The following is a 12,034-nucleotide window of genomic DNA, read 5'->3' as shown; positions in this document are numbered from 1 at the left end:
TTCTTGTGCCTGACTTTGCACATTCTTTTCAGTGCAAACTGCTTGTACCGGTATAAGAAGTGTCTGAGACACATTTCTGGTGCCCGCGACAGTTTGTGATGCCCCCTGCATTATAAACTTTTAGTACAGTTTGCACTACACTTAGTAAATGTGTCCCAATAATCTTAAATTTGAACTAAAATGCAGTTTATCAGAATCTGAAATGTGAAGTGAAAGGTTCTTCTGATTCAGTGGTGGAATTATACTGAATGAACACCTCATATGGAAACTCCCATCCTCATTTCTGGGGAAACGCTTTACTTTCACTTTAGTAACTTCTCGGCCTCCGAGTGTTCACTCAGATTTTTGGTTTAGAAGAAGACAGCCATGGATATTGAGCAACTGAAGAACTGTATCTTGTCCTACACCCTCAATAACTGCCCCCTGGGGAACCAGGGCTTCAACCGGGTCCTCATCCAGACCATGGGCTTCCTGGGACATGGAAAATCTTCCCTAATCAACTCATGTAAATACGCCCTGTATGATAAGGAGTTCATCGCTCATGCTCAGGCGGGCTCAGCTGATGGTGGCCTCACCACGGCCAGGAACGCCTATCCACTCACCCCCACCATCACCATGGTGGACAACCGGGGATGTGCCACACTAAACCCCTTTGAGACTGGGGAGTTTTACACCCAACTAGGTAAGTGGCTTCACTTGTTTTTGGGTAGTTTCCCAAGGAATGAGATGGGTCATACCAATATTCATAATGGATAGGGGGGGAGATGAAGAATATTCTCAGACTCTGAAGAAGGAGATTGTTGATTTTCTTGCTCCCTCTACGTTTTGCAGTTTGACCTAAAATGAATAGGAGCAAAATTATGTCATATTGTGCCTAAGGTTCCTCCACGAGCACCAGATTAACCTAAGGACACATCTAATCCCCCAAAAATGTTTATTTAGGGGGATATTTAGGTCAAGTCCTGGCTACAATGACTATGGTTGGTATAGAAGTCATCGGGGGGGGGGGGGGGGGGGCAGGATACTGTAGGGGCCGGTGCACAGTGTTGGGATGGGGTTTAGCCGTAGTTTTCGTTCATTATTAGTTATTTTTAGCATCACAAAGATCTGAATCTTCAATCTTTTTGTTTATGCTGTGATCCAGCAAACTTTGCAGCACTGAATACAGCGATCGAATGGACCACGGAGTTTGATGTTGTGTTGGATCGATTGGAGGACTCAGAGTCCAATGTCAACGATATCATTGTCCCTGTGTTTGTGTACAGGTGAGGACAACGCAGACTTTTATCTTTAGCCTGGGAATGTGCGGCGTCTCTTTTTTCGGTTTGGCCCGGTCTGGTTTATCTTGGAGGGGGATACATCGGGTAGTAGAGTCTGTGGTTGTATCAAAACTTTTTTCAAAAAGCTACAAAAAAGTCGCAATTTGAGCAAATTGTTATAATGCTTCTCTATTCTAGAAGCAAAGTGGAGGGTTTTCTGACACAAATAATTGATAAAAAATATAGTGACTCTTATAAACACCGACTTTGGGCGCGTGTCTTAGCTGCAAAAAAAAAGGTCCCAGTGCACCCAAAAAAGTAGTGTAAAAATATGTTAAGAATGTGATAAATCCCACATGAGGCAGATTTTTAGTATTTTTGCATATAAATTGCCATTTCTTCCTAAAGACTGTGTTTCTAAAATATGCAAATGAGTTGTAAGTGCCCAGGGGGGGTGCCGGTGCCTCTAAGTGAGATGAGAGTTTATTTTCCCAGAAGGTACATTTTATTGTCACACCATCACAAGATACAAGAGACACATGAGCGGCAGGTGCATGCGCAGGAACAGAGGGAAATCAGCTTAAACTTCATTTTCATGGGGGGGGGGGACGTGCCAGACCTAAACTCCTCCATCTCCAGGTTATATCAATAATACAATAAATGTGGCAATAGGGGTCATAGAAGATACAGTTGTGACTATGTCTCTATGGCATGAGAGGGACCACTGATCGAACACTCCCCCCGAGGAATATAACAATGGAGGGGACCACTGATCAGACACTCCCCCCTGAGGAATATAACAATGGAGGGGACCACTGAGGGGACACTCCCCCCGAGGAGTATAACAATGGAGGGGACCACTGATCAAACACTCCCCCCGAGGAATATAACAATGGAGGGGACCACTGATCGAACACTCCCCCGAGGAGTATAACAATGGAGGGGACCACTGATCGAACACTCACCCCGAGGAATATAACAATGGAGGGGACCGCTGATCGAACACTCCCCCGAGGAGTATAACAATGGAGGGGACCACTGATCGAACACTCACCCCGAGGAATATAACAATGGAGGGGACCGCTGATCGAACACTCCCCCTGAGGAATATAACAATGGAGGGGACCACTGAGGGGACACTCACCCCGAGGAATATAACAATGGAGGGGACCGCTGATCGAACACTCCCCCCGAGGAATATAACAATGGAGGGGACCACTGATCGAACACTCCCCCCGAGGAATATAACAATGGAGGGGACCACTGAGGGGACACTCACCCCGAGGAATATAACAATGGAGGGGACCACTGATCGAACACTCCCCCCGAGGAGTATAACAATGGAGGGGACCACTGAGGGAACACTGCCCCCGAGGATTATAACAATGGAGGGGACCACTGATCGAACACTCCCCCGAGGAGTATAACAATGGAGGGGACCACTGATCGAACACTCCCCCCGAGGAATATAACAATGGAGGGGACCACTGATCAGACACTCCCCCCGAGGAATATAACAATGGAGGGGACCACTGATCGAACACTCCCCCCGAGGAATATAACAATGGAGGGGACCACTGAGGGGACACTCACCTCGAGGAATATAACAATGGAGGGGACCACTGAGGGAACACTCCCCCCGAGGAATATAACAATGGAGGGGACCACTGATCGAACACTCCCCCCGAGGAATATAACAATGGAGGGGACCACTGATCAGACACTCCCCCCGAGGAATATAACAATGGAGGGGACCACTGATCGAACACTCCCCCCGAGGAATATAACAATGGAGGGGACCACTGAGGGGACACTCACCTCGAGGAATATAACAATGGAGGGGACCACTGAGGGAACACTCCCCCCGAGGAATATAACAATGGAGGGGACCACTGAGGGGACACTCACCTCGAGGAATATAACAATGGAGGGGACCACTGAGGGGACACTCACCCTGAGGAATATAACAATGGAGGGGACCACTGATCGAACACTCCCCCCGAGGAATATAACAATGGAGGGGACCACTGAGGGGACACTCACCTTGAGGAATATAACAATGGAGGGGACCGCTGATCGAACACTCCCCCCGAGGAATATAACAATGGAGGGGACCACTGATCGAACACTCCCCCCGAGGAATATATCAATGGAGGGGACCACTGATCAGACACTTGACCCAAGGACTAGGACAATCACTTATCCTACACTCACCCACAAGACTTGGATAATGATCACAAACTCACTGCCAGGATGAAAAATGGAGGTGACCACTGATCATGCACTCACCCAAAGTAATATGATAATGGGGGGCACTGATCATCCATGCACCCCCATCACTATAATAATGGGGGCTCATCAGATGCTCTTCTCCGGGACAATGGGGAGACACATTACCTGCAGGTAACCTCAAGATGATATTCTGCTTTTACAGTGTGAAGAGAGAGATGGCAGCAGATGAGGTGGAGGACATCAAGCAGTTCCTAAAAACCTGCCGAGACCTTACAGGTACATGGGGTACAGGTACTCATCGCTCAGGAGATGGTAACACTTCCTATCCCAGGGTCCTCATCAATATATCCATTACTATTTGGGTGATTGTGGGGAAGGGGAGGAGATCCAGGAGGTGGGAGAGGACACGGCTACGTGCAGGACCCCCCCACAACCAGTCCCATTATCTCTATAGATACAGATGGAGTGTGGCTGCCATCATCAGTCCTCCGCCCGTTCTCCTCTTATCTTCCCCCTCCATGGACAGGACATTGTGGGGTCAGTAATCTCCTCTCTCCTTCTCTCCACAGGAATCTTCCCCATCATCGTCCTCACCCACAAGACATGTGGCCCATTCTCCAAATTCCGGGACCTCTTTGAGGGGTTGGGAGCGGAAGAAATCTTCTCAGTGGAGAATTATACACAGGAGGACAACCTGAAGACCCTGGGAAGACATCTGCAATTCCTGAACCTGATCCATAAAGTCCTACAAAATGTCAACTTCCGAATGTCAGAGGAACGCAATCCCCGAAAAGAGAGGATCGAGCGCAAGAAATTCCTACACAAATTCTTCCATGAGAGAGAAATTAAGAAATAAGGGACATGGGGGAGGGGAGGCGGGGGTGCACCTGCTATGAGGGGGGTGAGTGTCTTGCCTCAGGCGGCACCACCTGTAGGGAAGGCGGCAGTAACATCGGCACAGTCAGCAGCTACAGAGCAGGACCTGACACTTTATACGTTACAGTTTATATTTGCTGAATGGAGACTGAGCAGTTCCCCTGCCTGGTGCACAACTGGTGTCAGCAAGGGGGGAGGGGCCAGGGATTGGGCAAGGGGGACGGCCTACTATCATTCATCACACAGAATGAAGTATATATATATGAAATATATATCTTTACTGAATCCAACAATGTTTCTGAAAATGTATAAATGATCAAAAAAATAAAAGATAATGGGGCTCACGGCGCTGCGCACTTTCCTTGGACTCTTCACCTTTTTCAGGGATAACGCGGCTTGGGCGGGTATAACAGGTGTCTGCGCAGGGATACAGTTTAGGAGACGATCCGACTGGTTCAGACTGAGCGCAGGATTTAGTAAATGTGCCCCACTGTGTCTATGATTAGGTTCTGCATGAGCAGAGCTGTGTATGAAGAGGTTCTGCAGCAGCTGAGGTGTCTGCCATGATGTTCTGCGGCAGCAGTGCAGTGTATAAAGAGGTTCTGCAGCAGTTAAAGTGTCTGTTATGATGTTATGTGGCAGCTGGGCAGTGTATGAAGAGGTTCTGCAGCAGCTGAGGTGAGGATCCTTCCATCACTCATAACATGATTGGTCGGTGAGGCTGGAGGTGACTTTCCTGTATTGAGTGTCTGGTGATCACATGACCCAGTTATGTCACAATCCCGCCCCTATCACATGGTCCGGTGATGTCACAGGAACCACAGGAACCAAATGTATCACAGTGTATCTATAGCGTACATGAGACAGGGGGATACAGTGTATCTATAGCGTACAGAAGAGATACAGTGTATCTATAGCATACAGGAGACGGGGATACAGTGTATCTATACTGTACAGCGGGGAGGGGATACAGTGTATCTATACTGTACAGCGGGGAGGGGATACAGTGTATCTATACTGTACAGCGGGGAGGGGATACAGTGTATCTATACTGTACAGCGGGGAGGGGATACAGTGTATCTATACTATACAGCGGGGAGGGGATACAGTGTATCTATACTATACAGCGGGGAGGGGATACAGTGTATCTATACTATACAGCGGGGAGGGGATACAGTGTATCTATACTATACAGCGGGGAGGGGATACAATGTATCTATACTATACAGCGGGGAGGGGATACAGTGTATCTATACTATACAGCGGGGAGGGGATACAGTGTATCTATACTATACAGGGGGAGGGGATACAATGTATCTATACTATACAGCGGGGAGGGGATACAGTGTATCTATACTATACAGCGGGGAGGGGATACAGTGTATCTATACTATACAGCGGGAAGGGGATACAGTGTATCTATACTATACAGGGGGAGGGGATACAATGTATCTATACTATACAGCGGGGAGGGGATACAGTGTATCTATACTATACAGCGGGGAGGGGATACAGTGTATCTATACTATACAGCGGGAAGGGGATACAGTGTATCTATACTATACAGCGGGGAGGGGATACAGTGTATCTATACTATACAGCGGGGAGGGGATACAGTGTATCTATACTATACAGCGGGGAGGGGATACAGTGTATCTATACTATACAGCGGGGAGGGGATACAGTGTATCTATATTGTACAGCGGGGAGGGGATACAGTGTATCTATACTATACAGCGGGGAGGGGATACAGTGTATCTATACTATACAGCGGGGAGGGGATACAGTGTATCTATACTATACAGCGGGGAGGGGATACAGTGTATCTATACAGCGTGGAGGGGATACAGTGTATCTATACTATACAGCGGGGAGGGGATACAGTGTATCTATACCATACAGCGGGGAGGGGATACAGTGTATCTATACTATACAGCGGGGAGGGGATACAGTGTATCTATACTATACAGCGTGGAGGTGATACAGTGTATCTATACTATACAGCGGGAGGGGATACAGTGTATCTATACTGTACAGCGGGGAGGGGATACAGTGTATCTATACTATACAGCGGGGAGGGGATACAGTGTATCTATACTATACAGCGGGGAGGGGATACAGTGTATCTATACTGTACAGCGGGGAGGGGATACAGTGTATCTATACTATACAGGGGGGAGGGGATACAGTGTATCTATACTATACAGCGGGGAGGGGATACAGTGTATCTATACTATACAGGGGGGAGGGGATACAGTGTATCTATACTATACAGCGGGGAGGGGATACAGTGTATCTATACTATACAGCGGGGAGGGGATACAGTGTATCTATACTATACAGCGGGGAGGGGATACAATGTATCTATACTATACAGCGGGGAGGGGATACAGTGTATCTATACTATACAGCGGGGAGGGGATACAGTGTATCTATACTATACAGCGGGGAGGGGATACAATGTATCTATACTATACAGCGGGGAGGGGATACAGTGTATCTATACTATACAGCGGGGAGGGGATACAGTGTATCTATACTATACAGCGGGGAGGGGATACAGTGTATCTATACTATACAGCGGGGAGGGGATACAATGTATCTATACTATACAGCGGGGAGGGGATACAGTGTATCTATACTGTACAGCGGGGAGGGGATACAGTGTATCTATACTATACAGCGGGGAGGGGATACAGTGTATCTATACTATACAGCGGGAAGGGGATACAGTGTATCTATACTATACAGCGGGGAGGGGATACAGTGTATCTATACTATACAGCGGGGAGGGGATACAGTGTATCTATACAGCGGGGAGGGGATACAGTGTATCTATACTATACAGCGGGGAGGGGATACAGTGTATCTATACTATACAGCGGGGAGGGGATACAGTGTATCTATACTATACAGCGGGGAGGGGATACAGTGTATCTATACTATACAGCGGGGAGGGGATACAGTGTATCTATACAGCGGGGAGGGGATACAGTGTATCTATACTATACAGCGGGGAGGGGATACAGTGTATCTATACCATACAGCGGGGAGGGGATACAGTGTATCTATACTATACAGCGGGGAGGGGATACAGTGTATCTATACCATACAGCGGGGAGGGGATACAGTGTATCTATACTATACAGCGGGGAGGGGATACAGTGTATCTATACTATACAGCGGGGAGGGGATACAGTGTATCTATACTATACAGCGGGGAGGTGATACAGTGTATCTATACTATACAGCGGGGAGGTGATACAGTGTATCTATACTATACAGCGGGGAGGGGATACAGTGTATCTATACTATACAGCGGGGAGGGGATACAGTGTATCTATACTATACAGCGGGGAGGGGATACAGTGTATCTATACTATACAGCGGGGAGGGGATACAGTGTATCTATACAATACAGCGGGGAGGAGATACAGTGTATCTATACTATACAGCGGGGAGGTGATACAGTGTATCTATACTATACAGCGGGGAAGGGATACAGTGTATCTATACTATACAGCGGGGAGGAGATACAGTGTATCTATACTATACAGCGGGGAGGGGATACAGTGTATCTATACTATACAGCGGGGAGGGGATACAGTGTATCTATACTATACAGCGGGGAGGGGATACAGTGTATCTATACTATACAGCGGGGAGGGGATACAGTGTATCTATACTATACAGCGGGGAGGGGATACAGTGTTTCTATACTATACAGCGGGGAGGGGATACAGTGTATCTATACTATACAGCGGGGAGGGGATACAGTGTATCTATACTATACAGCGGGGAGGGGATACAGTGTATCTATACTATACAGCGGGGAGGGGATACAGTGTATCTATACAGCGTGGAGGGGATACAGTGTATCTATACTATACAGCGGGGAGGGGATACAGTGTATCTATACTATACAGCGGGGAGGGGATACAGTGTATCTATACTATACAGCGGGGAGGGGATACAGTGTATCTATACTATACAGCGGGGAGGGGATACAGTGTATCTATACTATACAGCGGGGAGGGGATACAGTGTATCTATACTATACAGCGGGGAGGGGATACAGTGTATCTATACTATACAGCGGGGAGGGGATACAGTGTATCTATACTATACAGGGGGGAGGGGGTACAGTGTATCTATACTGTACAGCGGGGAGGGGATACAGTGTATCTATACTATACAGGGGGGAGGGGATACAGTGTATCTATACTATACAGCGGGGAGGGGATACAGTGTATCTATACTATACAGCGGGGAGGGGATACAATGTATCTATACAGCGGGGAGGGGATACAGTGTATCTATACAGCGGGGAGGGGATACAGTGTATCTATACTATACAGCGGGGAGGGGATACAGTGTATCTATACTATACAGCGGGGAGGTGATACAGTGTATCTATACTATACAGCGGGGAGGGGATACAATGTATCTATACAGCGTGGAGGGGATACAATGTATCTATACTATACAGCGGGGAGGGGATACAGTGTATCTATACTATACAGCGGGGAGGGGATACAGTGTATCTATACTATACAGCGGTGAGGGGATACAGTGTATCTATACTATACAGGGGGAGGGGATACAATGTATCTATACTATACAGCGGGGAGGGGATACAGTGTATCTATACTATACAGCGGGGAGGGGATACAGTGTATCTATACTATACAGCGGGGAGGGGATACAATGTATCTATACTATACAGCGGGGAGGGGATACAGTGTATCTATACTATACAGCGGGGAGGGGATACAGTGTATCTATACTATACAGCGGGGAGGGGATACAGTGTATCTATACCATACAGCGGGGAGGGGATACAGTGTATCTATACTATACAGCGGGGAGGGGATACAGTGTATCTATACTATACAGCGGGCAGGGGATACAGTGTATCTATACTATACAGCGGGGAGGGGATACAGTGTATCTATACTATACAGCGGGGAGGGGATACAGTGTATCTATACTATACAGCGGGAGGGGATACAGTGTATCTATACTATACAGCGGGGAGGGGATACAGTGTATCTATACTATACAGCGGGGAGGGGATACAGTGTATCTATACTATACAGCGGGGAGGGGATACAGTGTATCTATACTATACAGCGGGGAGGGGATACAGTGTATCTATACTATACAGCGGGGAGGGGATACAGTGTATCTATACTATACAGGGGGGAGGGGATACAGTGTATCTATACTGTACAGCGGGGAGGGGATACAGTGTATCTATACTGTACAGCGGGGAGGGGATACAGTGTATCTATACTATACAGCGGGGAGGGGATACAGTGTATCTATACTATACAGCGGGGAGGGGATACAGTGTATCTATACTATACAGCGGGGAGGGGATACAGTGTATCTATACAGCGGGGAGGGGATACAGTGTATCTATACTATACAGCGGGGAGGGGATACTGTGTATCTATACAGCGGGGAGGTGATACAATGTATCTATACTATACAGCGGGGAGGGGATACAGTGTATCTATACTATACAGCGGGGAGGGGATACAGTGTATCTATACTATACAGCGGGGAGGGGATACAGTGTATCTATACCATACAGCGGGGAGGGGATACAGTGTATCTATACTATACAGCGGGGAGGGGATACAGTGTATCTATACTATACAGCGGGGAGGTGATACAGTGTATCTATACTATACAGCGGGGAGGTGATACAGTGTATCTATACTATACAGCGGGGAGGTGATACAGTGTATCTATACTATACAGCGGGGAGGGGATACAGTGTATCTATACTATACAGCGGGGAGGGGATACAGTGTATCTATACTATACAGCGGGGAGGGGATACAGTGTATCTATACTATACAGCGGGGAGGGGATACAGTGTATCTATACTATACAGCGGGGAGGGGATACAGTGTATCTATACTATACAGCGGGGAGGGGATACAGTGTATCTATACTATACAGCGGGGAGGGGATACAGTGTATCTATACTATACAGCGTGGAGGGGATACAGTGTATCTATACTATACAGCGGGGAGGTGATACAGTGTATCTATACTATACAGCGTGGAGGGGATACAGTGTATCTATACTATACAGCGGGGAGGTGATACAGTGTATCTATACAATACAGCGGGGAGGAGATACAGTGTATCTATACTATACAGCGGGGAGGTGATACAGTGTATCTATACCATACAGCGGGGAGGGGATACAGTGTATCTATACTATACAGCGGGGAGGGGATACAGTGTATCTATACTATACAGCGGGGAGGGGATACAGTGTATCTATACTATACAGCGGGGAGGGGATACAGTGTATCTATACTATACAGCGGGGAGGGGATACAGTGTATCTATACTATACAGCGGGGAGGGGATACAGTGTATCTATACAGCGTGGAGGGGATACAGTGTATCTATACTATACAGCGGGGGGGGGATACAGTGTATCTATACCATACAGCGGGGAGGGGATACAGTGTATCTATACTATACAGCGGGGAGGGGATACAGTGTATCTATACTATACAGCGTGGAGGTGATACAGTGTATCTATACTATACAGCGTGGAGGGGATACAGTGTATCTATACTATACAGCGGGGAGGGGATACAGTGTATCTATACTATACAGCGGGGAGGTGATACAGTGTATCTATACTATACAGCGGGGAGGGGATACAGTGTATCTATACTATACAGCGGGGAGGGGATACAGTGTATCTATACTATACAGCGGGGAGGGGATACAGTGTATCTATACTATACAGCGGGGAGGGGATACAGTGTATCTATACTATACAGCGTGGAGGGGATACAGTGTATCTATACTATACAGCGGGGAGGGGATACAGTGTATCTATACTATACAGCGGGGAGGGGATACAGTGTATCTATACTATACAGCGGGGAGGGGATACAGTGTATCTATACCATACAGCGGGGAGGGGATACAGTGTATCTATACTATACAGCGGGGAGGGGATACAGTGTATCTATACTATACAGCGGGCAGGGGATACAGTGTATCTATACTATACAGCGGGGAGGGGATACAGTGTATCTATACCATACAGCGGGGAGGGGATACAGTGTATCTATACTATACAGCGGGGAGGGGATACAGTGTATCTATACTATACAGCGGGGAGGGGATACAGTGTATCTATACTATACAGCGTGGAGGGGATACAGTGTATCTATACTATACAGCGGGGAGGTGATACAGTGTATCTATACTATACAGCGTGGAGGAGATACAGTGTATCTATACTATACAGCGTGGAGGGGATACAGTGTATCTATACTATACAGCGGGGAGGTGATACAGTGTATCTATACAATACAGCGGGGAGGAGATACAGTGTATCTATACTATACAGCGGGGAGGTGATACAGTGTATCTATACTATACAGCGTGGAGGGGATACAGTGTATCTATACTATACAGCGGGGAGGTGATACAGTGTATCTATACAATACAGCGGGGAGGAGATACAGTGTATCTATACTATACAGCGGGGAGGGGATACAGTGTTTCTATACTATACAGCGGGGAGGGGATACAGTGTATCTATACTATACAGCGGGGAGGGGATACAGTGTATCTATACTATACAGGGGGAGGGGATACAATGTATCTATACTATACAG

The 12,034-nt window shown here is 47.3% G+C and overlaps 1 protein-coding gene across 1 annotated transcript; it reads left to right on the top strand.

Moving 5' to 3' along the window:
* Positions 1-281: 281 nt before the first annotated feature.
* LOC140075781 (uncharacterized) lies at positions 282-4,644 on the top strand. Its single transcript, XM_072122072.1, has 4 exons — positions 282-682; positions 1,145-1,265; positions 3,694-3,767; positions 4,061-4,644. Exons 1-4 carry the CDS (start codon positions 367-369, stop codon positions 4,345-4,347), a joined length of 798 nt encoding a protein of 265 aa, XP_071978173.1. The 5' UTR covers positions 282-366; the 3' UTR covers positions 4,348-4,644.
* The last annotated feature ends 7,390 nt before the right edge of the window (positions 4,645-12,034 follow it).

This window comes from Engystomops pustulosus, chromosome 8, assembly GCF_040894005.1.
Source record: "Engystomops pustulosus chromosome 8, aEngPut4.maternal, whole genome shotgun sequence".
Lineage (NCBI taxonomy): Eukaryota > Metazoa > Chordata > Amphibia > Anura > Leptodactylidae > Engystomops > Engystomops pustulosus.
This window is presented reverse-complemented; position numbering and strand designations above follow the sequence as displayed.